The 22,195-nt window shown below is 41.9% G+C and overlaps 1 protein-coding gene across 1 annotated transcript; it reads right to left on the bottom strand.

Moving 5' to 3' along the window:
- Positions 1-838: 838 nt before the first annotated feature.
- tbx5a (T-box transcription factor 5a) lies at positions 839-21,834 on the bottom strand. The gene is made up of 9 exons (XM_031577693.2): positions 21,239-21,834; positions 19,930-20,102; positions 19,066-19,160; positions 16,392-16,511; positions 14,732-14,879; positions 10,718-10,870; positions 4,904-4,995; positions 2,470-2,699; positions 839-1,784 (listed from the first exon to the last, which is right to left on the bottom strand). The coding sequence occupies exons 2-9, from the start codon at positions 20,071-20,073 to the stop codon at positions 1,153-1,155; spliced, it is 1,614 nt and encodes a 537-aa protein (XP_031433553.1). The 5' UTR covers positions 20,074-20,102; positions 21,239-21,834; the 3' UTR covers positions 839-1,152.
- Positions 21,835-22,195: the final 361 nt, after the last annotated feature.

The following is a 22,195-nucleotide window of genomic DNA, read 5'->3' as shown; positions in this document are numbered from 1 at the left end:
GCATCACTGACTGTAATGACCCAGTACTGTTTGACATTATGCTTTCAACACAACTGCAGAGGGGTAAAGTTCTTCAAATTAAAGGCATGGTGAAAATACAATACAGAGATCTGTATAGATGACACAGCTGTACGCCAAACACAACATATCGACCTTGACTCCATTCAAAACCATACACACCATAGAAATAAATAGAGTATATTCCATATATGATTGACTGTTTCTTTTACTGTGAACCCCTGTGGATAAACGAAGATAAAACAAATTGTGACTGATCATGTCTTAAAGGAAAATATTACTTAAGTGTGATACATTATAGTCGGATGATTCTGCTCATACTTCATAAGGGTGAGGTGAAGTATGTCCCTGAACTTCCTAAACTGCATAAGTGCATGTGTTTGCCCCAGCCAGAAGTCCACACTCAAAAGAAACACTTTTTTTTTTACACTCGGCTTGACTTCTTTGACTGGCGATTGTCTTTTTTTTCTGAGTAACTTTTACATAGTACATTTTATCAAACAAAAAGAAGAAAAGAAACACATTTAATCCACTAAGGGTTTCAACATAATTTTTTAAAAACAAAATGATCCATCTAACAATCTTTTCATATTTGCAGATTACAAAGACCGAAAAAAATCTAAACAGAAAAAAAACATACCACATCACAAAGATGAAAAATAGAATATAAAAATTACTTTTAAAAACGGGTCTGGTGATGTAATTGTAGGCGTGTGCTTCTGTCAGTCACTTTAAAAAAAGAGGGAAAAGCTTATAGCTTATCTTTTTTCTTTCCACGTGATACTGTACTATACACATAAACTTGACAAACTGACATGATCCTTCAACCCTGAAAAGAAAATCTCTGACGGAAATCTTTCCAGCCTGCTCAGACTTCCAAAAAAGTCCTCTTTAAAGATGTCAATGCTCCTCACTTCTCTCACTTCAAAGTCTCTAATCTTCTTGATATGACGGTCTCAAACACTGATGTCAGAAGACCATGTGGGTCTGACGTAGAGTAACTTCCTCTCCTTCGAATAACATATGTACAAGATATAAACGTACGAATTTGCTGACCCGAACTCTTCCTTAACTCCCAGCTTAGTCCTTCTCTTTGCCTCTGACCCTTTTTTTCCGGAACCTCCTCCTGGCCAGTTAGCTGCCTTCGTTCCACTCGGGCATGATGCTGACGCTGTGCACAGCATGGTACGGGTGTGGTGAGAGTGTGCGTGGTATGCTGTGTGGGTAGAGCGAGTACTCGTTCCCCTGGAGCCCGGGAGCGGCCCCTGCCCCCGGCGACTGGAGCCCCGCTGCGCCGGGGCTGCACTGCCGAGCGCCCGCCAGAGTCTGGTGTGGCCCCATGGTGCCCTGGTACATGGGCACGTGGGCGTCCCCCAGCTGCGGCGAGGCATGACCGGCCACCCCGCTCAGCCGGGACACCAGCGGGCCCGAGGTGAAGTGGGCCGAGAAGTGCTGGTGGTACGGGAGCCGGTCCATGGGCTGCATGCCGGCCACCGAGCAGCTGCCATAGGGGGAGACCCCGGCCCAGGTGTTGCAGCTGATGTCTTCCAGGCTGGGCACGGGCTCGGCCCCCTGTGCGGCGCTGGCGTACATGCAGGCCTGGCGCTGGCCTGCCTCGGTCCGGTAGGGCCCCGCGGCGCCGGCACCGGCCAGGCCAAGGGGTTGGGAGTAGGCCACAGGCCGATAGTAATGGTCCTCCTCGCTGGAGGAGCTCTCCATGTAGGCTTTCTTGTAGGAGTGATCGCCTGTGTGGCAGTCATCCTCCACTATGGAGAGAGAGAGAGAGAGCGAGAGATAGATAGAAGGAGACAAAATGAGAGAGAGAAAGAGGGAGGGAGAGATGAGAGAAGCAAAACGATAGAGAAGTAGAGAGAAATAAACAGAAAGAAAGAGAGAGAGTAACGATTATGAAATTCACCATTCACAGAACATTAATTACATTCCTGTAAAGTGTTTAGCTCGTTAAAAATACACTCCTTTTTACTCCCTGCAGTTGATTACTTTTAAAGCGAGCCCTTACATTCCATCCTGAAACCTCTCTGCTGTAGAGTTCTGCACTGTTAGGTGATAAGATGTGAGTGTGTACTCCTGTTTCTGCACTGAACGAACGGTGCAAACAGCAGCAGGAACAGAAGAGGCATAGACACACATGCCTTCATGCCTTCAATCTATTACACTGATTTACTCAGTGCAGTACAGTCTTAGGCTAAAGGAATCTCAATAGGTTCTTAAAGACAGTACAAATACGCCAATATGTATTTTTGTCCTTCCAAAAATATAGGAGGTATATTGTGGCTTCCTTGGTGCGGAAACTGGTTGTTAATAACTGGAAATTAGTATAAACAAATCAATTAGTGCCACCACAAAGCACCACTAAGACTCATGAGGGGGTTCTCTACAGACACGCAGTAAACCTTTTCTCTGTCAGCAGGTGAAAGAGGAGAGGCCCACCTTTTCTCTTGATGCAGTGGTAGTCCGGGCCGTGCTCGTGGGGTAGCGGGTAGGAGCCAGTCTGGGGCAGCAGGTCCTGGGAGGTGCTGCTGACACCGTTCTCGCACGGGTACGGGGCGGCCATGCCACTGGCCGTGCCCATGCCCTGCACCTCGCCACTGAAGGGGCTCTGGCTGGTGCCCACCCTCTGGCGCACCGTGCTGCGGGGCACCACCGGGTACTCTTTACTGCTGCAGGAGATAAGGAGATGGAAGGACGAGGGGTATATTGAAGGGTAGATGAAAGAAAGAGAGATAGCAAGAGAAGGGCGAGAGAGAAAAGAGAGAAATGGAGAGAGAAAGAAAGACAGAGAAAGATAAATGGTTAAAGTGAGATGTTGAGAGAGGGAGAGGGGGAAACCAGGGGGTCAAGCAAAGAAAAATCTCTCTGCGTTGATTCCTTCCCCGAAGCTGACTTATATTTACATGGAATCTGTCATCCACACATCTCAACCATCCTGAAAAGTAACTAACCACACGCCGCACCAGTGAACAGCCCTCTGACAGTCACATCAGTCTGAGACCCATTTGTTGGTCTGCGGTGGAGAGATGAGGAGAGATACATGACTCTAAGTGATTCATGAACATCCCTGCGCATTTTTCTCTTTCTTTGATTTTTTTCCCCTTCCTTTGTCTTTTTTTTTCACTTTCGCACAAGTGACCTGGTTTTGCAAAGAGGCCTCTGCAGACCAGAGTCCTAACCAAGTCCAGACCTGCTCTGGCCACAGTACTCTGTTAAGAGAGGGCCTGGCTTCTCTCAGAGAGAGGGGTGGTAAGGCCTTTTCGCCAGCCAAGGACACGTGTTACATCACAGGTGTGTGTTTACGGTGATTTATGGATTATAGCAGCCGTGTGTCTCATCGCCTGGGCTGAGGAATTCATTTTCCTTGTCTGAAAAAAACCCGTCAGGAGAGAATAACAGATATGGTTGCTGCGATTGCAACTCCAGATCATTGCTAGATGGCGAGAGAGGAGGCTGAATCAGTAAATGGATTGGGAAATAAAATAAGGATGGTTTCCTTTCACAAGCAATGATAAGTCTGCTTTAGCTCTATGTGAATATTCATTTGTCACTTTTTTTACACAATGTAGAGAGATACTTCCTCTCTCTCTCCCCCTCTCTCTCTCTCCCTCTCTCTCGTCTGGCAGTATAGGCAATGCCTTTAGTTGGCTGAGGTGTGGGCTTCAGACCAGATTTTCTCCTTTGAAAAAGTGTTTTTCCACACGGCGTGGACGTGCGCTGTGGCCCCGTCATCTGGAGCAAATCAGAGCCCTGAGCCATGTGGTGTTTGGTGCCGGCTTGGGACCAGCCGGATCGACCGTCGCTCGCTTCAGACAACTGTTCCGGATCTCCCCTCCACCGCCCCGATGGCTGAGACAGGGCCCGCTTTCGCGTGAAGCAGAGATGTCGCCGTGGCGATTGAGGGTCGAGCCAGATCGACCATGAAAGCCTCCGACACATAAGGCCTGGCCTGAGCTCAAGGAGCTACACTTACATCACAAGGGCTTATGCATCGCAGAAGAGGAAAAAGAGGGGAAAGAAAATTGTCATTTCTGCCTCTGCCTTGTAATGACCGTGCCTTGCCCCACATGCATTGATTAGCACAGCTCCACTGACCCTGTAAGGATCTGAAAGCCTGTCACCATTTGCTTATCTGGTGACCAATCCCTCTCCTTGTCAAGAGATGCCTTTCACTCTGCCTGTAAAGGGAATGAGCCCAGCAGATTTAGACGGGCTGAGCAAAACGGTCCTCAAGAGGGTCTATTTCCGGTTAAAGGAAAAGGAGGACAGAAAAAGTGTCAACTTTATTGACTTTTCCTTGCTCTTGCACAAGCACATGACCATAGATGTCTGTCCCCATGTGTTTCTGAGAAAGTTTAAGGTGGGGGGTAGGGGGTATATATAGGCCTTTTGTTGGCCACTTGACGAATGCTAACACTCGGGCTATGGTCAGAAAGACCATCCTATTCACTTTTCCTAAACACTTTTCCTTGACCTCGTTGGAAAACGTCATGAGGTCAGGGAAAGATGTGAAGTAGAATTCAAAAGGACTTAGGCAAAGCCAACAGTGGTCCTAAGAGAATCCGACCTGCACTTACAGTAGGCTAATAATTATGTGTAGGCGGATGTTATTGACGTGGGTCATGTTGATTGAATTGTTGATTGGGTTGTTGTTGCTGCTGCAAGGAATTGTGCGGCGATATTATACCCTTTCCTTTCGTAAAGGATGGTCCAGTGTATCCTATGCTGAAGGAGATACGAAAGGAAGCACTGAAGCACCTTTCCTAAGCATTTAGAGAATTCTCTTATCATGGCTGCAACTTAGATACCTCCGGGTCATTTCACTCAGTTAGGGACCTTCCTAAGCAAAAAAGCTGGCTTCCCGCTTGCTTACCTTTGCATCCGTGACATCCGGTGCAGTTCCATGTCATCACTTCCCCGGAAGCCTTTTGCAAATGGGTTGTTCTCAATCTTCAGTTGGGTTATCTAAAAAAGACATGGAGGATTTGCATCATTATGCATCTTAGCGTTATATGCCTCATTCTGCTGGTAGGCATTGCATAGGCTTTTCTGGATCTTCAATGACAGTAGGGCTCCCTGGCTTTCTCTCACTGGAGATTCAGAGATAAGTTTCTGTAGTTTTTTATCTCATGTGTCAGTCTACATCTCTATTTTAAATCTCTGTGAACTCTCAACAAAATGCTGGTTGGTTTGTGTAGAAATTCCAACTCAAATATGTAAACCTGGTAAATGTCTGTGCTTCCTAAATATGAGGAAAATCTGCACATCTGCAGCAACAACCAGCAAGCAACATCCAAGTCTAAATCTGGAAAATTGTATTGGTGATTTCAGACCTAAAACAGAAACTAACACATGAACGAGCTGTATTTTTTTTGTTTTCTGTAATTAAAGCGCGAAGTGAAAAAATAGATTGACATATTTTTTAAATGTTATTAGGTTTAAAAACATGGCTTCATTTAAGCTTGATTTATTCTCCTATTTAAAACGGCTGTAACTCCGACGTATTCCACTTCTTTGTTGAACTGACTGACTGATATGTGTGTGTGTGCGTGTTTTAAAACATATCAGTGAAATTAAATGTATCTAATAATATCTAATAATACATATCTTATATCTAGTAGTTATATTATTTCCCCCCAAAAAGTAACCATCCCCATGAAAATGTTCAAGAGTAGTCCATAGCGCCCTTTTCCCATAATCCTATCCAGTTATAACTCAGCGTGTCTCGACATCATACAAATATGTGACGGTGCTGGAATTTAATAGGTATACTTAAATTAAAGGATTACAACAGTATATCATCAAATACATTTTGAATCCCTAACATTGGACAAAAATACCATCCGATCAAACGGACAGTTGAGCGCACAAATTCACTTTTTAAATCAACCGCTATTCTGTTATCATAATAATGACGCACTAAACTAAATAAAGCACCAGACTGAGCGAATCAAAAACAAATATTTATTTCAAAACAGGCTAAATATACTCTGTGCTGAAAAATGAACTAAATTTAATATAAAACTGGGATTACACATATTTTCCATGAAAACACACATCATCCCGCGGCTATACGTTTTCCGGGGCGAATGTTTATGAATTTGCTGTATTTTCGCCAGTGGGACATAACGAACCTAGGACTCCTGTAAAGGGGGGTTACACGGTATTACGCAGAGTTACAGGCAGTGCGAGGATATCCCTTCTTCAGCCACGCTTTACTTGGCAGGTAATTAGTTGGCTAGCTCGGTGTGTTTCCCAACACGACGTCAACTTACGCTCTGGCTCTCACTTTCACCCAAACCTTGTAAAATATCTCCTTGTTGAGACACACGGACCTCTCACGGTTCTCGTAAACGCATGGCGCGTTTGGCACACATACGCTTGTCCCGTGTGTTGAAGGTTCCCTACATACTTCTAAGCCTGTTTTTATTTATATACTTTGCGTTACAAATTTTGGCTACAAATATATACACATGACTGAAGAGTAGTAACCAGCAACTGGTCGCTACGCACATCAGGTGGTTCAAAGGCTGGAGGCGTTGTTCAAAGGAAGACAAAAACATGAACCCCCTCCGAAACATTCTATATTGTACTAAAACAGGACAAAATGAATCGTTGACATTACATTTTGTATTCTATCGCAGAAAACATCCGGAAAAACTCAAGATATATATTAATCGTGTGCTTCTAACTAGTTTGACAAATATCTTTGAGGCAATATTAGGTAAAAACACAAAATAATCTACATTTGTGAGTAGAGACAAAATGTGATTTCAAACTCACGGCACTGACAGACATATTCTGTGAAGGTAGAGTGTTCTAGGCTAGCTAAAGAGATTTCAGATACAACCATACATGTTAGAAAATCATATGTTAGAATATGGGCTCTTGAATAGTTTATTCTCTCTCGCATAAGTAGTCTGCCATTCTGAGATCAAATCTATTATTATCTAGGATGCTAATGTGATTCATTGCATTGCGTATTCTCTTAGGTGACATTGATTTCACAAAAATCAACTGAACACTCGAGCTATGGGTGATGGTCAAACTTGTGTTGTGTTTCTCTCTCAAGAGCCAATAACACGAGAAAACGACAATTATCCAAATTCCATCAATGTTAATTATACCGGTTCTAATATTAAATGGTTCTCTGTGAGTGGCAGCCAGTTGCATATCCTGTTAGGAGCACAGAATTTTGATTGGCTCAGGAGACATTACCGGTATTCGGCCCCCTCCTGCGCCCTCCCTTGTCCCACATTAAAACTTGACACCGACATAGTTAAAGCACGGATGTGAAACAGACATATAGCCTATGCATAGCCGTCTAAAGAAATAACTGGGCAAAATCATTTTAAGGGATATTTTGAGGAGTTCACAATAGGAACTTAGGAATTTTCCACAATGAGTTCTGAAGCCAAAACGCACCGCAAAAGATGCAATGAAACAAGCATAAGCCTGGAACAGGTGAAACAAGAAACGTGAAGATATTGTGTTAAACTTTTGAACTGAGCCATATTAAACCGTTTGTAGAGATGTAAGCTGATGTTCATATTGCCACGTGCTGCGTTCATCCAACAAATATATCCAATCATTTAATGATACAGGTACATGTCCCTTGTTTAAAAGTCAAATCGGGAAGTGATATTCAGAAAGTTCTTCATAGATTGAGTTAAAATAATTTAATGACAAAAATGAAGATAGTTTCGTTACACCACCAAACTTCAGCCTCCAACCTGTGTAGGCCGAGGCCTGATAAATATCTATTTGGCGACGAAATTCTCCATCTCATTCGTTGGATACCTAAATAGACGCTTCTACTTTTGCCACCATAAAATGACGAGGTTTCTGACCTTGCTTATCGAGGAGCAGTTGCGAATGTAAGATAGCCTAGCTAATAACACCTCCTGACAAACTTCTGTTAGCCCTCCACCTTGCCGGCACGTGGCCTATCAAAAATATCTGCCCTTGATTCATCTGGTTACAGATCGTTCACAGCACCACATATCTTCCATATCATCTCTAGAAAAGTATAATTTTCCCTTAAAAATATGCTGGAAATGAATTAATACATACACTTAAAACCTATATGAAACGTATGTGATTTTCAAATTACAACAGTTAAAACGTCTACTCTTCAGGGTTGGGTTTCCCAGAGCCTTCTTAACGCTACGTCATTCGTAAGGTATACCTTGCTGTACCTTCACGTTTGGAGGTGTTTCCCAGAGCGTCCTTATACCTTAGCTAAGGTATAGGCCTCTAAGACATACTTTCGCTAGGTTGGTCTGGACCACTCATAGCTATATCTTAACACAGTTTTCAGATAAAACAAACGTTTTAAAAAAAACAAGGCTTAACAATGTTGTGTTAGTGCCTTGGCGTATGCACTGACACCGACCTGACAAGAGCCTATTGCATTATATTTTGTGCTGCATTAAGTAAAAAGAAAGAAAGAACATCAGTAGGGGACACCGTTGTAACACTTTTTGCTTTTTTTGTACTTTTCGTCTCTATATTAACTTCACTAATCCTAGCACATGTGCCTTGCTTTTTCTCTTATTTTCATCTAAATGCAGTGAGTGCTTTGGGGACAGATGTAACGTGTCGGGGCCAAGAATAATTGTAACATGCCAGTTTGAAGGGGTAGAGTAACATTTACGTCAACAGACATGCATTATTCAAACCATGGATAAGAGTTTTTCTGTAAATTGTTGTCTTTACAGCGTTTGTTTTCAAAATGCCAGTGAGATATTAAAATCGCCTACAAACCAAGGGTGTCTCATTTTCGCAAGGGTAGCCTAGGTAGCCTTATTTCGCTTGTTAATTACACTTGCGTTTTACAATTGTTCTCAGCCGAAGGCAAACATAAGATAACTTGAATATAACACATTGTAATGCAGCTAATAATTATACTAACTCCATTTCGGAAATCACTGGTCACAATCACAAGCTGATACTTGTGTTCCTGTAAAAACGCATGCAAAGTCAAAACTTGCGCAAAACTTTAAAGTTACAAATTTGCCCCACAAAGCCACTTCTGTCTGTATAACTTTGGACAAAGACTGAGACTGAGCCATCACACATGTCTCATCGCGTTACGTTAGACAAGAGCTCAGAAATTAAGCAAATTACAACTGTCCCCTTGTTACAACTGTACCTGGTCTTCCCTAATTAATTGGCCGTCGATTTTTAATTCCTTGCGAATACAAATCTATGAGTAACATCCACCCTAGAGCTGTCCTTATTTGGGAACATTTATATGTTGAATTGCATAGTATATCTTGTTGATGTTCTTTCTAATAATGATCACCTGCGCTATAATCTGAGTCAAGTCCATCATACTTATCTCACGCATGCTCAAACCTACGTGAATGACAATCGATTTCAGAAACATGGACAGCCTCTTAAGGTATACATAGGAAGGTTTCTTTTAGATTAACTCTAAAGAGATGATTTGCGAAACACGCGTAGAAATGTACAACTTTTGTAAGGTAAGCTATACCTTTCAAGTCGTACTAAAAGGATGAGAGACACCGTTACTGGGAAACCCACCCCAGTTACATACAGAAAACACAATGACACCTTCACATTATTTGACTGATGTCGCTTATTCTAACAACACTACACCTCTTTCCCTCTTGTGCTCCTTTTTGAATGTTCATGAATAAAAAAAGTCTCTATATTAATGAAAGCGACTTGCGTAACAGATTGCGACTGAAATTCGAGTAGCCTATGAAACTAATTTACCAGAACACACCTATGCATACTCTTTTTTTCTTCAATTATTTGACTTAATTATTTTGTGAAGTTATTGAAGTTGCATTGGCTACGGTTTCAAATGAGTATACAGGTAGGCCTAGGCCTATGAACGACGATCACACTACATTCCTAAGGCCTTTTCCTTGCAAACAACGAAATGAACACGTACAGAACAACTTATTTTCCTGTGATCGAATTAGCAACAAAAAATCTTATAAATAGTTGTTTGTAAATTGGCTGCATGTTAACTGAGCAGCCGTCTATGATTACTAAACTAAACTATTCTGTGTAAAAGTCCGAGGAAAGTCCAACACCATGAACACACACACACACACACACACACACACACACACACACACACACACACACACACACACGGAGAGTTTTTTTCTTTCAATTATTCATCCTGTTGTGCTACTACTTGAAACTGCTTATTGAGGCATTGACTGAAATGTCTGAAAAGTCCCTTGAGATGCAGGGTCTCTGCTTGGTTATCGAACATGCGGTTTCCTTGGCCCATGAGCGTTGACATGTGTCAGTGCGCTGAGTATGCTGATTTTCAGACATAAGACTGGTGTTCTGTTACATGGACTTATCACTATATTTGTGTCCATTTGTGGCGACTGGACCCATTTACCTGCCTCATTATAAAAACTTTGTTCAACTCGTTCACTAGTTTCCATTATTTAAACACACATAAGTCATCTCCAGCCACTTATTTCAACATAGGCAAGTATATGATCACCAAGATCGAATAGCCTAATCGTTCTTGATGTTAAATGAGGAAAAAAAAGAAATGTGAGATTAAAGCTTTTCAATAGCCTCGCTGCTTCATTAAAAAGAACAGACACGAAGATGTGTTTAAATATGTGTTATTGTAAGTATTTTAAGTTTGACGTATGTTATAAAGAAGATCACTGAGCTGACTTACCTTGTGATTTTGGTAAGATGTGACTGCAATGAAGGCCGTCTCTGGGAACACATGAGTGCAGAACGCCGTGTTTTTGGATCCGAATCCATTATTCTCATCCGCTTTCACGATGTGGATCCTCGGCTGATATTTGTGCATAGAATTCAGAATAATCTGCAAGGAATAATATCAACTGGTTAAAATCTTTAATTTATTTAGCTTGAAACGCTGCCCTATAGGTATGGTATAAGGTCACATCCAATAGCTTATCACTGAAGCAACACAATAGTTCTTTGCTTTTCAGGTGACATTGGTTAAAGTAATTGGAGTTATCATACCAATGGAGACGTGTAGTGAGTTGTAACATAAATCACGGCAACATTATGCCACATGTCATATTTTTCTCGAACGATTGTGGTTGAAGTGGAACACAGCGTCCATGTACAACTACCTCGGCCACTGCCTCTGCCCATCATTAAACAATCTGCCACGGGAGAAGGATCAGCCTAAACAAATCATGCACAGTTCTCGGTGGCTGGTCCATTATTTCTTTTTCCATTTCCCGCGGCCATGTTCGAACACCTTTTCCTTCCCCTGCTTTTCTCCTGACCTCCGTTGACCTGTTTTGTACTAAGTCCGCGGTGCTATTGCTGTATTGCCGGCTCGTCTGGCGACACAAAGACGCTGTCCACTCAGTTGAACTTGGGCCCTGCGCCCCTCTCGCGAGGCCTCTCTCATCCGCGGGCCTTAGTCTAATTGTTCTGACGTACTTGGGAGTCATGGGCATCAGCCGTGAGCAATCTGATGGGTTTTAATTTCATTAAGTCCACTTTAGCATAGAGATAACAAAACGTTTTTTCCCCCTGCAGGGTCTCAAGTCCGGAGGCATTTGTGTTTCTGTAGGTCTGCCCCATTTAGCTGCCTCCAATACAGTACACTGCACAGACGTTGGTGAAGAGATGGTGATTTTTTTTAAATATGATAAACAATGAATTTGACCTCCTGAATAAGTCAGATACTGGTGGTCTAGTTATACAGAACAGCTTATTCATCTGGCGGAGGCCTACTCATTTTCCTCTTGATATTTTTTTAAATTTGACCACTCATAACCACAGAGGAAAAAAGACAAGAGATAAATAATAAATCATCATGAAGGCAAATGAGTCTTGCCCTTCTCATGCTATATGACATAACCACTGTAGTAAGATCATAGCATGGCTGTCCACCTCAATATACTCACTGTGGGCAGTACATACACAGATACCCTTAGTGCCTCTCTGTGGGTCAGTGTGTCTGGCTAGTATCTCAAACACTCTAAATACTCTAATCCTCTTTACTGTAAGCAAGCAGGAAATGAAGCATTCTTTTCATTCATTTTTCACCGGGTCGAAAACCCAAGGTGAGGTGGTCTTCAGCTATCACAGCCATCCGTCAATCCTTCCTCCTGTTGAAGCGTTGTGAGGGAAAATATAAGTTCTACGTACGTTTGGGAACAGGAGGGCGGCAGCACACTGTCATGGGCTACCCACAAAAGCACAGCTTTGCTTTGCCTTGCCTCTCCTCAGGCCTGGCCTTGTCAGTGAACACAGACAGCGGCCCATGCTGAGTGATCGACCCCCTCTCCCTTTTCTGCACCACCTTGTCTCTCACTCCATCAGAATATCATGGAATCTACCCTTATGGCCCAGCCGATGGAGATGGGACAGTTTTTCCCAGCATGCTCGAGTAGCTGTTAGTGGTGCTGGATTTTTTTTTGGGGGGGGGGGGGGGACCACCCAGTCAGTCTGCAGCACTGGTCTGCTCCTTGTGTGCCCTGTTGGTCTATATCTGCGCCCCCCCCCCCAAACCCCTAGACTGGCTATGATAGTTCTTGATGATAGTGAGGGATGACCCAGGGGTCCCGTGTGGTCGCCCTCCCGCTTTCATGTTCCGACATCACAGGGTCTCTGAAGCCCAGCAGATTAACAGGCTTTGTATACCCTTGACTATTGCTCATCTCCCACTGTCATTAAAGCATAAACAGTTTGAAGCACAGTTATCCAAAGCTTGCCTCACGCACGGACAAAATTTCTAGAGATTTGCCGAGGCTGGGAAAGAATGCGTAAGCCTATTGAAGGGATGACTGATGTGGGGGCCACGATCAAAGAGATACTCTTTGGCCTCGTGCGAGGCTGGAGTCAATATCAAAACACTTTAATGGAAATAAAATGATCCACTCCCCCTCCCCACCACCACCTCTCACTACAGCTCTCCCTGTGTTCACTGCATGTGCAAGAATGTGCAATTTTTTAAAACATGGCCTTTTTCTTCAGGCTCCATCTTACTTTGCCTTGTGATATGTGTGTGTGTGTGTGTGTGTGTGTGTGTTTGTGTGTGTGCGTGTGCGTGTGCGTGTGCGTGTGCGTGTGTGTGTGTGTGTGTGCGTGCGTGAGTGTGTGTGTGTGTGTGTGTGTCATTAATTCAAATTGATTTCTATTGGACAAGCTTGTTTTGATGTTTGGCTAACTGGATACAGTCTACAAGGCTATCCTGCTTCTGCTTCGTCTCCAAAAAGCTAGTAATTATAAATAGCCATGAAAATTATTCCAACCACCTGGAACAACAAGTCGACGGATTGTTATTTTGGTGGGGAACCAGTATTTCATTTAGGAATCCCATGGTGCACTTGCAGAAAAAAAGGGGTAACAGAAGGGTTGGGTTGGTGGGGAGGGAAGCGGGGAGTGGGGTTTGGGATGGGGGACGGATTGAATGGGTGGGTGGGTGGGGGTGTTGTAAGTCAAGAACCACTGCAACCAATCAAAACTGCACTTGGGCCAAAAAATTTACAACACTGCTCACATTCCGGGCTGGCTCCAGTTTCGACCTACCAGCTGGGGTTTGGCAGGAGAACAAGCACAATCGGGCCGAACAAACACTGGGCCAATGGTGCTTTGTGATCAGTACTTAGCAGTGGCACAGTACAACATAGCTCAGAGTAGCACAGCACAGCACTGTACTGGACTGCATGGGCTGGGAGACCATATTTAGGCAGACAAAAGCAAAAAAAACAAAACACAAAAAAAAGAAACTCTCAGGATTGAGCAAGGCCAGACACAGTGAGGATCAATCAGCTCACTGGTTAAGAGCAGCCTCATTGTGGTCAGGTTTCTCTGTCAGTTCAGGCTTTATAGCTCGGCATGCAAATCTACTGACTTATAAGTAATGGTGCAATAACGAAAACCAGAGCAAGACACTGTTGCTGAATCTGTCATTATGGACTCTTTTCTAAGCTGAGAGTTGCTAATACTGTGGGTCCTGGGTGTGGGAGGGAATAAGTGGGAGGATGCTTCTCTGGTTCTATTCAAACTTGTAACACCTTTGTAAACAGCATTATACTATGAAATACTGCACAGCACTTGCTACTCGATACCCTCATAGCATTTCTATCTCTGATGACTTATGTTAAATTATGAATGATAAAATCATTAATGTTTTGACACATCCGAAAACGTAGACTCCCGTGAAAAAGAGATGGAAAATCCATGATGTTCATCCAGCAACACCATAACAACATTTACTGCTGTGATGGGGGTGATGTTAACCATTATCCATTATTCCAAATTCCAAAACACACTTTCACTGTTTCAAACCATTGGATGTTTAAACAGAATAAAATGTTCACAGATCTGCATATATCTTTAAAATTACATCTCATGATTGGACGATTGCCAGCTAATGCCTGTGTGTAGGCCAGGACCTCTATGTCTATCTCAAAGGACTTGTGAGAGATTAATAATGATCAAAGAAATCAAAGATTCGCCAAAATTAGAACTTTTGTTGCAACAAAAGATTAGTTTCAACAAAAGTTTCCATAAAAGAAAAACGGGTCTTGCCACTAAACTAATAGGCCTAAACGATTAGCTTAGGATAACATGGCACTTTTCTCGCACCACACCTAAACGTCGTTTAATGTTGCATAACAAGCGCTTTAAAAATCAACAACACTATCTTGAAGACAAAATAGTCAAAAGTAATTTAAAACAACCATATACTTACGTGTCCGAAGGGATCGAGGTGGTTGTTGGTCAGCTTAAGCTTTTGGAAAGAGACAAGCTGCCTCATCCAATGCGCTCCTGTGGCGGGGGAGTCGGGGTGGACGTAGAGCCTCCCGGGCATCGCCGGCTCTGCTTTCCCTGTGACGGACCTAAACCACAGCACAAAAATCCAACATTTTAACTCACACCGACCTCGGAGAGCCGGCCCTGCAGAAAAAACCCAAACGTTCATTTAAAGTTCACCGTTACTGTTCAAACAACCCTACCAACCTCGGGAAGAAGGTAGGCTACTATCTGTCTGCTGACAAACAGACTCTGCCTTTAAAGCAATTAGATATTAAATGTTGACACATGTCGGTGTGTGTTAATATTAGGCTCGGTTTAGCCATATACTTTGTTTCAGTGCAAATTCTCTAATAGATAATAATGAGATAATTCTTCATTTCGAAAAATATATTAAGTTGATTCTATATACTACGAGGCCTTTGGATGAATTTGTCTTCAATTACCATAGCCTTAGGTTAATATGAATACACACAGGTAGGCCGAAAATGGGCAACTCTCGTTAATGCCCCCAAGTGACCGAGATTTGGCCTGCTCTTATCTGAATAACAAATTCCCACAAGGCAAAAAATTAATAAAAAATGAAATCAGCATTATTATTTCATTTTTTATTTGCCTTGTGGGAATTTGTAAGATTGTAAGATTAGCTGCTTTGCAGGGTTCCGCTCTGGCGTATGAAAAGTCGCTTTGTTATGTAAACCTACACAACAGTGTTTGATCATAAGGGCGATTAGTTCCAGAGCCTGAACAGGAAAGGTAATTATCAGTTATTGGCTGATGCATCCTCACTGAACACACGTCCATTCAAAGCCACTGACCCTAAAACGGCTCGGTGAGACAAGGTTACAAAATACGGCCATTACCCTAACCAGGCATAGAATTTTCGTAGCTGCAAGCACTGCGCAAAAAGTGCAAAGAGAAGTGTTTAGAGGTCTTCGTTCCTGCACTTCTGGTCATTTTCAACTGACAAAAAATGAAGACACTCGCCTTTATTTAGTTTTGACTATACTTGCCAAGAAATCCCCACTCCGCAACTTCCACTACCCCTCCCCCCATATATGCATGCACACACGCAGTAGACCATCTCTGCTTAGCATGTCAGAGAGGAACGTTTATTTACCCAAGCATATTTTTAGTATGCATTTAGAATTGATTTTCTATGTCTGAGGGGCCAAGCAAAATAATTCTTTAATTAATTCATAAATTGGAGCATTGACTGTATATTGGCCTACTCAAAAGCCACAATCGTCCTTTGCTTTAAGGACAGTAAACGTGAGGTCTTTTGGAGCATTTCATAACCTAGCCTCCGTTTTGAGTCTCAACATGTCTTTTGCATACAGAGACTAAACGATTCATCCTGTACTTCTTGAAAACTTTGTCTATGTAGAAAATAAGATGGTACTGCAAACTGAGATCATGAGTGGTTATTCGACATAGTTGCATTAGTTATGCCTCTGGAATCAAATGCTTCTATTCCTCAGGATAACGAATACACTTTCCCATTAAAATAAATCAATAAATCATCTTGAATGCAAACTAGGAGTCCTTGAAATGATGCCTAAAATTCACCACAGGGGCAGCTATTGTGTCTTACGAACCATTTATTATCGGCGAATTTATAGCGGTGGTCATCCGCAGGCACAACATCCATCAGAAGTATGTATTTCGTTTTGGGGTTCAGTCCAGTCACCTTTACTTTGAAGCTGGGGAACATTCGCCTATACATAAAAGAAAGAAAACAATGTTACTGAATTGTAAGTTTTGCGATGCAAGAATATACAGTAGCCAATAAATATACTGAACATACAAACTTGTATGGGCATTTTGTGCTGTATAAAACCTTGTATACAGTGGTGTCAAGTCTAACCTTGAATAATACACCATACATTTTTTTTTTAAATGTCAACTCAAACGTTACCTTACAATATTTTAAATAATAATTCGCTGCCAAGCGAAGTTCAACCCACAAATGTTTTTTTGGGTGACAGACAAAATCCTATACCATCAGTGATGAGTAGATACTATGATCATTCTGCCATGCTACGTCAATGACCGTTGGCTGCAAACCTGTTGTTTGACACCACGGCTGGTAGAAATAGCCAACAATCTGAACTAATTATCAAAAAAAAAAAATAAGGTGCGTATCTGTATAGACAGTTAACATTTAGATTTCCATTTAATTCGATTACATAGGTTAAGTATTTCCATTAGAATCCAGTGCAGAAAGGGTATCACATTAATGTAATAGTTAGCACATGAAAACTCTACTCCAAATCACAAATAAATGAAGTATAACTATAAGGAAAAATTTGAAAATAGCAATCCAATTGGAAAATTGGAGGCTAATGCTGAGCTGTTCTTATATAAGCGTGTTCTTCATGCAAAAGTTTAAGAAAGTCAGACAGCTAACTTCCCTGATTACATTGGGAATTTTCCACCTTCCCTATGTTACAACAAATAGCCTACTTGCCATTAACATATGAAAATATAAGGTTCGCTGGAACTTGTTTCTTAGTAATAACATCTAAGAACTTGCAACCAACATACAGGCCCAATAATCAAGTATCCCCTTTAAGCCAAAACAAATAAATGCGATAAATAAATACCGTTTCTCAGCATTAGGTCAAACAAAGAGGAATGTATAACCAGCTGCATTAACTAAGGACTATGGACTATTTATTACAGTATGCAAACTCCCTCAGCATGGTTGGACGGAGGCCCATGTGCTGAGGACGCAGAGCAGAGGTTGAGGGTTTGGGTGGAAAGGAATGGTTAATATGCCTCAAGTTAAACGGAGTAAATTGAACTGAATTGAAAGGCCGCTTTATGCAGCAGTGTGAGAACATACCAAAGTTTACTGAATGACAGCACACTGGTTGGCTATCGGCGACACAGCTCTAATGAATAATAAATACCTGAGACCCGCAAGACAATTTGTTAACATGAGCACGGACCACCGTACTAGACTACAGATACATTCATAGTTGTCTAAAAGACCTAAAGGCATGCGCAGTTATATTAGGTCGAAGCTGTCGGGAGTATGAAAGTATATTTTTCTATATTTGATTTGTTATTTCGCACAAATCACACTGGGAGTGAACTCGTCGTCAGGGTTGTTCCTAAAAGAGTGCATCAATTTACAGATGGAGCCCAAAAAATGCAACAATTTCAACGGTTGTAATTGAGTATAACTTTAGATAAATGTGATTACAAACAGAATTTCATAGGTTTAGCTGTACCAAATTAATTCTGACTGCACGTAGCTATCTAATCACACGCAAGGCATACAACACACTAATCAAAGAAGGGTTTGGATAAATAGGCCTACACCGAAAACATAAAAACATTCTGTGCATCCGCCTCTTTGGATTCACACCAGAACGATCCGTCGTGACAGAGTGAAAAAGGATGTTTCTAGGCCTGCCTGTGTTGCAAAAGTGTTTCTACCCGTGCCTAAGCTGAATCAACCGGTAACCATACAATCTCAGAACATTTACATGAACCTGTCTTTTCAACGGCACAAGCGCTAATTCATTGTCAACAAAATTCCACTGTACAGGCACCATTTCTATCAGACGATAATCCTGACTGTAAGGCAGGTGGCATTGAATGGCTTCGCTCACGCCTTGGCCTCCCAAACCATATTGTTCCTGTAACTGTAATGGTCTCCTTCTCAGTCTTGAACGATTTTTTTTGTGTCGTCTATCGTCAACCTAGACCGAGTTCGGCAGTGCAAACACAAGGCATTAAGTAAATGGCATTCATAAGTTTCATAACCACCTAGTCAGCCTTAATTTATTCGAGAGCAAAACTGTCCAGAGAACGAGAAATGTTCCATTATCAACCGAGCGATATTTTCTATAACATATACACAAATGAGGTGGACAATGCCAAACGTCCTACATCATTTGAGGTATTTGCCACACATGGTAACAGTTTACATTAATCACTCTCCCCATCATCAGAATTTCTAAAAGAAAAAAAAGATAATCTTGCTCAGTATTCCAGGTCGTTTATGCCACATGTCAAAAAAAAAAAAAACAGAACATTGAGAGTAGGCTACGTTTTGAGTGCTTTAGGTGACCAAAACAACCCGAAAGAACCAATGTTGTTTTTAGGCCTTCCCACTTTACAATGTGTCAGTCCATGGTAGAGAAGGCTATGCTATTTTCATTTCACCTGCCTATGTCAAAGGAGAAAACAAGCATGTATGTCAGCGCAAAATAGCAACACTGGTGCAATTTGCCATTTTGAGGAAAATGTGTATCTTACCTTCCAGCTTTGGTGATTATCATTTCTGTGCCCACTTCGTGAAATTTCACCCACAACTCCCTTTCATGCAAGTATACCTTAATTCCTTCCATTCCCTTTAAAATACAGATAAAAAAACAACAACCCTCAAATCGTGAGAATGCACCAAGTCTAATTTGAATACTAAACATACACAACATGAAATAAATAAAAATACAGCGCCTTGCATGAAATATAACTTTGTGCCAAACTGCCTACTGTAGTTTGAAAATATTATGTAGGCTATACAAGTCTGTTCAAATGGTTGCATTCATTTCAGCTAAGGAAGCTAAAGGACAAGTCCTTTAAAATAAAGACCACGAGTTTTGTGCTAAGTCCATGTTATTTCTTAAAAGTATATAGTACATGCAGATTGTATTTTTTATACTATTTCAATGCTACATTATTTTGCAATTTAGTTTTTGCAAATTATGTACTACCTGGTTGGAGTTAGGCTATGCCAGGCCTATTTAAACATCAACACTCACTTATAAACAACAACTGTGTTTATAACATATCTATTACACTGTATACCTTTCCCCATATTCAACTGTTTTATTATGAATAGCCTGTTTCAGCTAACTCGTGAAGGTTAAAGTATATAACAAGATATGTGTGCGGTGTTTAACATATTCTTACATCTCACTGACCGTCCAAACAACCAAAATAGAAGATAAACAGCCACAAGAACAACAACTACCCCACCGACAACTAAAAAAAACGTTTAGAGCCTGCCTTCTTGCATTCTAAACAGTCTATATAGGCATGGGAATTTAAACTACTTTTATACAGTCAGTTTGTTTGCAGCTATAGGCAGAGACCCTTAAGAGATGGAAAAGGCCTAACCTGTTGAATATAAGTTGTCTGCGACGACGGAGATTTGCTTGAAGTTCCATTTTGTTTTTCTGGTTTACTTTCAGTGTGTAAATCCTTCGACTCCGTTTCACTGGGCGAATTCTGGACACCAAACGCTTCCTCGTTGTCCGCCATGTCGGGAGGCCTGGTAAGCACTGCTCCAACTGTCAGATCGGGATGAAAGGAGTGAACAACAAGCTTGCCGTTTGCTAGAATTAAACATTAAGTTGGCCGCAGGCAGAGTTGGAAAACCATACAGTCCATACCAAATGTCTTGACTTAGCAGAGGGTAAGGTCAAAACAAAAATGTATGTTTTACCAGCTGAACACTACTCCCGAGATGGCTATTGGCCTGCAGCTATGTAATCATGTAGGCTAACCATATTCATCATGATGGGATACAAATTTACCAAGCATCTAAAATTCAGACCAATTGCAGAATGAGCAGATAAACTGTCACCGAAACGCAAACGAATGCAGGACCCCCCCCCCCCCCACACACACACACACACACACACGCACGCACGCGCGCGCATCATATAGGCCTCCAAGCAGACAACGTATATTGACCATTCGGTGTGAGTTAACATTTTGACATAATCAATTAAAAAAAAGGTATTGTGCGCTTAAAAAAGGCAAAAGTCTTTTTAAGTAGGCTGTGTCATATGGTCGCATTATCAGGGTTTTAACACGGCACTGGTGTTATCAATGGTTGTTTATGTATGAAGTTATTATTGCTGCTGTCTTTGTGATGATTCAGGGTAATTGTCCCAGCCTATTTTAATAAACGCAGGCTACTATTCCAGCAAACTTACAAAATAATGTTCGTATTTCACGTTTGTAGTTTCATGGAATAGATGGACAAGAGGCTAGAAAAAGTAAGCAGTTATAGTTGATAATGGCTACTGTCCACACGTGCAATCAGCCAAAACAAACAAATCGCTTTATTAGGCCGATATTATAGCCTACGAGATCAACTGTTTCAAACCTTTACGCGACATCAAGCGGCGTACACAACACAAACCACACTGATTATTTTAAACCTCGAATTTAGTAGGCTATTGTAAGAAGCCAGTAGTAGGCTACTATTTTGAATGCCGTATTTCACCAACAATAGTGAGCTCAACGATCTCCAAATAACAATGAATGTTGTCTTTTTATTTTACCGTCACCAGTTCACAAAGACATTATTTGACGAAATGTCTCGAGGGCCGCAAGGGACTGGAAAAACAATGACCATAAGTGGACCAATAATTGTAGAGACGAGAACATGGACAGCGGACAACGGACAACGCTTTACCTTGTATTCTGCTGTGAGACTTGCAGTGCGGTGAATCCGTTAGCTACCAAACCGATATCTTCCCACTTCAAAAGGAGCGATGTGCTTATGAAGTTTCCCTTTATTAGAAAAAATCCAAGCGTGTAGCTCGCAGAATGCTACCCAGCAAACCCATTGGGTTTCGTCCTCTCAATGCAAGCCGAAAATGTTTCTGTGCCAAAAGACCAAATGACTGCAAGGATTTGATGAGCGAATGATTAAAAGGATCGCAGCGGGTAAATAGCAGTAACTACTACTACGACGAGATGTAGGCCTATTATTTTAACCTTGTGGACCGTTTTCCAGAAAGCCTGCCCTGGTGATCGCGCATACCATTGTAGTAGTCCTCTACAAGAGCAGGTCTGTCACCGCCTTCCTCTCTCTCTCCCTCCCTCTCTCACCCTCTCTCTCTCAGAGCTTGCTCTCTACTGGCCCAATCTTGCTGCTCTCTAAAGCGGAAACGCGGAGGCAAACGACGTAGTCGGCCCTACTCAGTGTATGAAGCCTGTGCTGAAACAGCATTGGTCCATCCTCAGTTTAGCTTGCGCTCGTGTCCCCACCCCCATTCCCTTGGCCCCCCCGCGTTCCTCCAAATCTTTTTGACATGACCAACGAAGATATTTTCCATATGAATGATTTTATTATGAAAAAAGGGAATAGCTGCATTTCTACACAGTCACTCTTGTCCAGATTTGTCACCATTAATTATGCAATGAAAGCATACAAAGCTTACAATATATGTTGGTAAGCATAATTAATCTTCTGTTCATGGTAATTCCTGCCGTCGATTCTACATGACGATGTAGAATGAATGGTTCCTTTTACAATAGGATTTTTTTTTAGCTCGAAAGTTAACAAATTAAGGAGGATATCAAGAAAATGTCACAAAGATGCACGATCGCGATTATAGCTTAAAGGCAAGTTGTCTCCGTTCGCGAC

The sequence above is a fragment of the Clupea harengus genome, chromosome 12 (genome assembly GCF_900700415.2).
Source record: "Clupea harengus chromosome 12, Ch_v2.0.2, whole genome shotgun sequence".
NCBI classification, from domain to species: domain Eukaryota; kingdom Metazoa; phylum Chordata; class Actinopteri; order Clupeiformes; family Clupeidae; genus Clupea; species Clupea harengus.
Note: the sequence above shows the minus strand (reverse complement) of the source record. Positions and strands in the feature narration are given on the sequence as shown.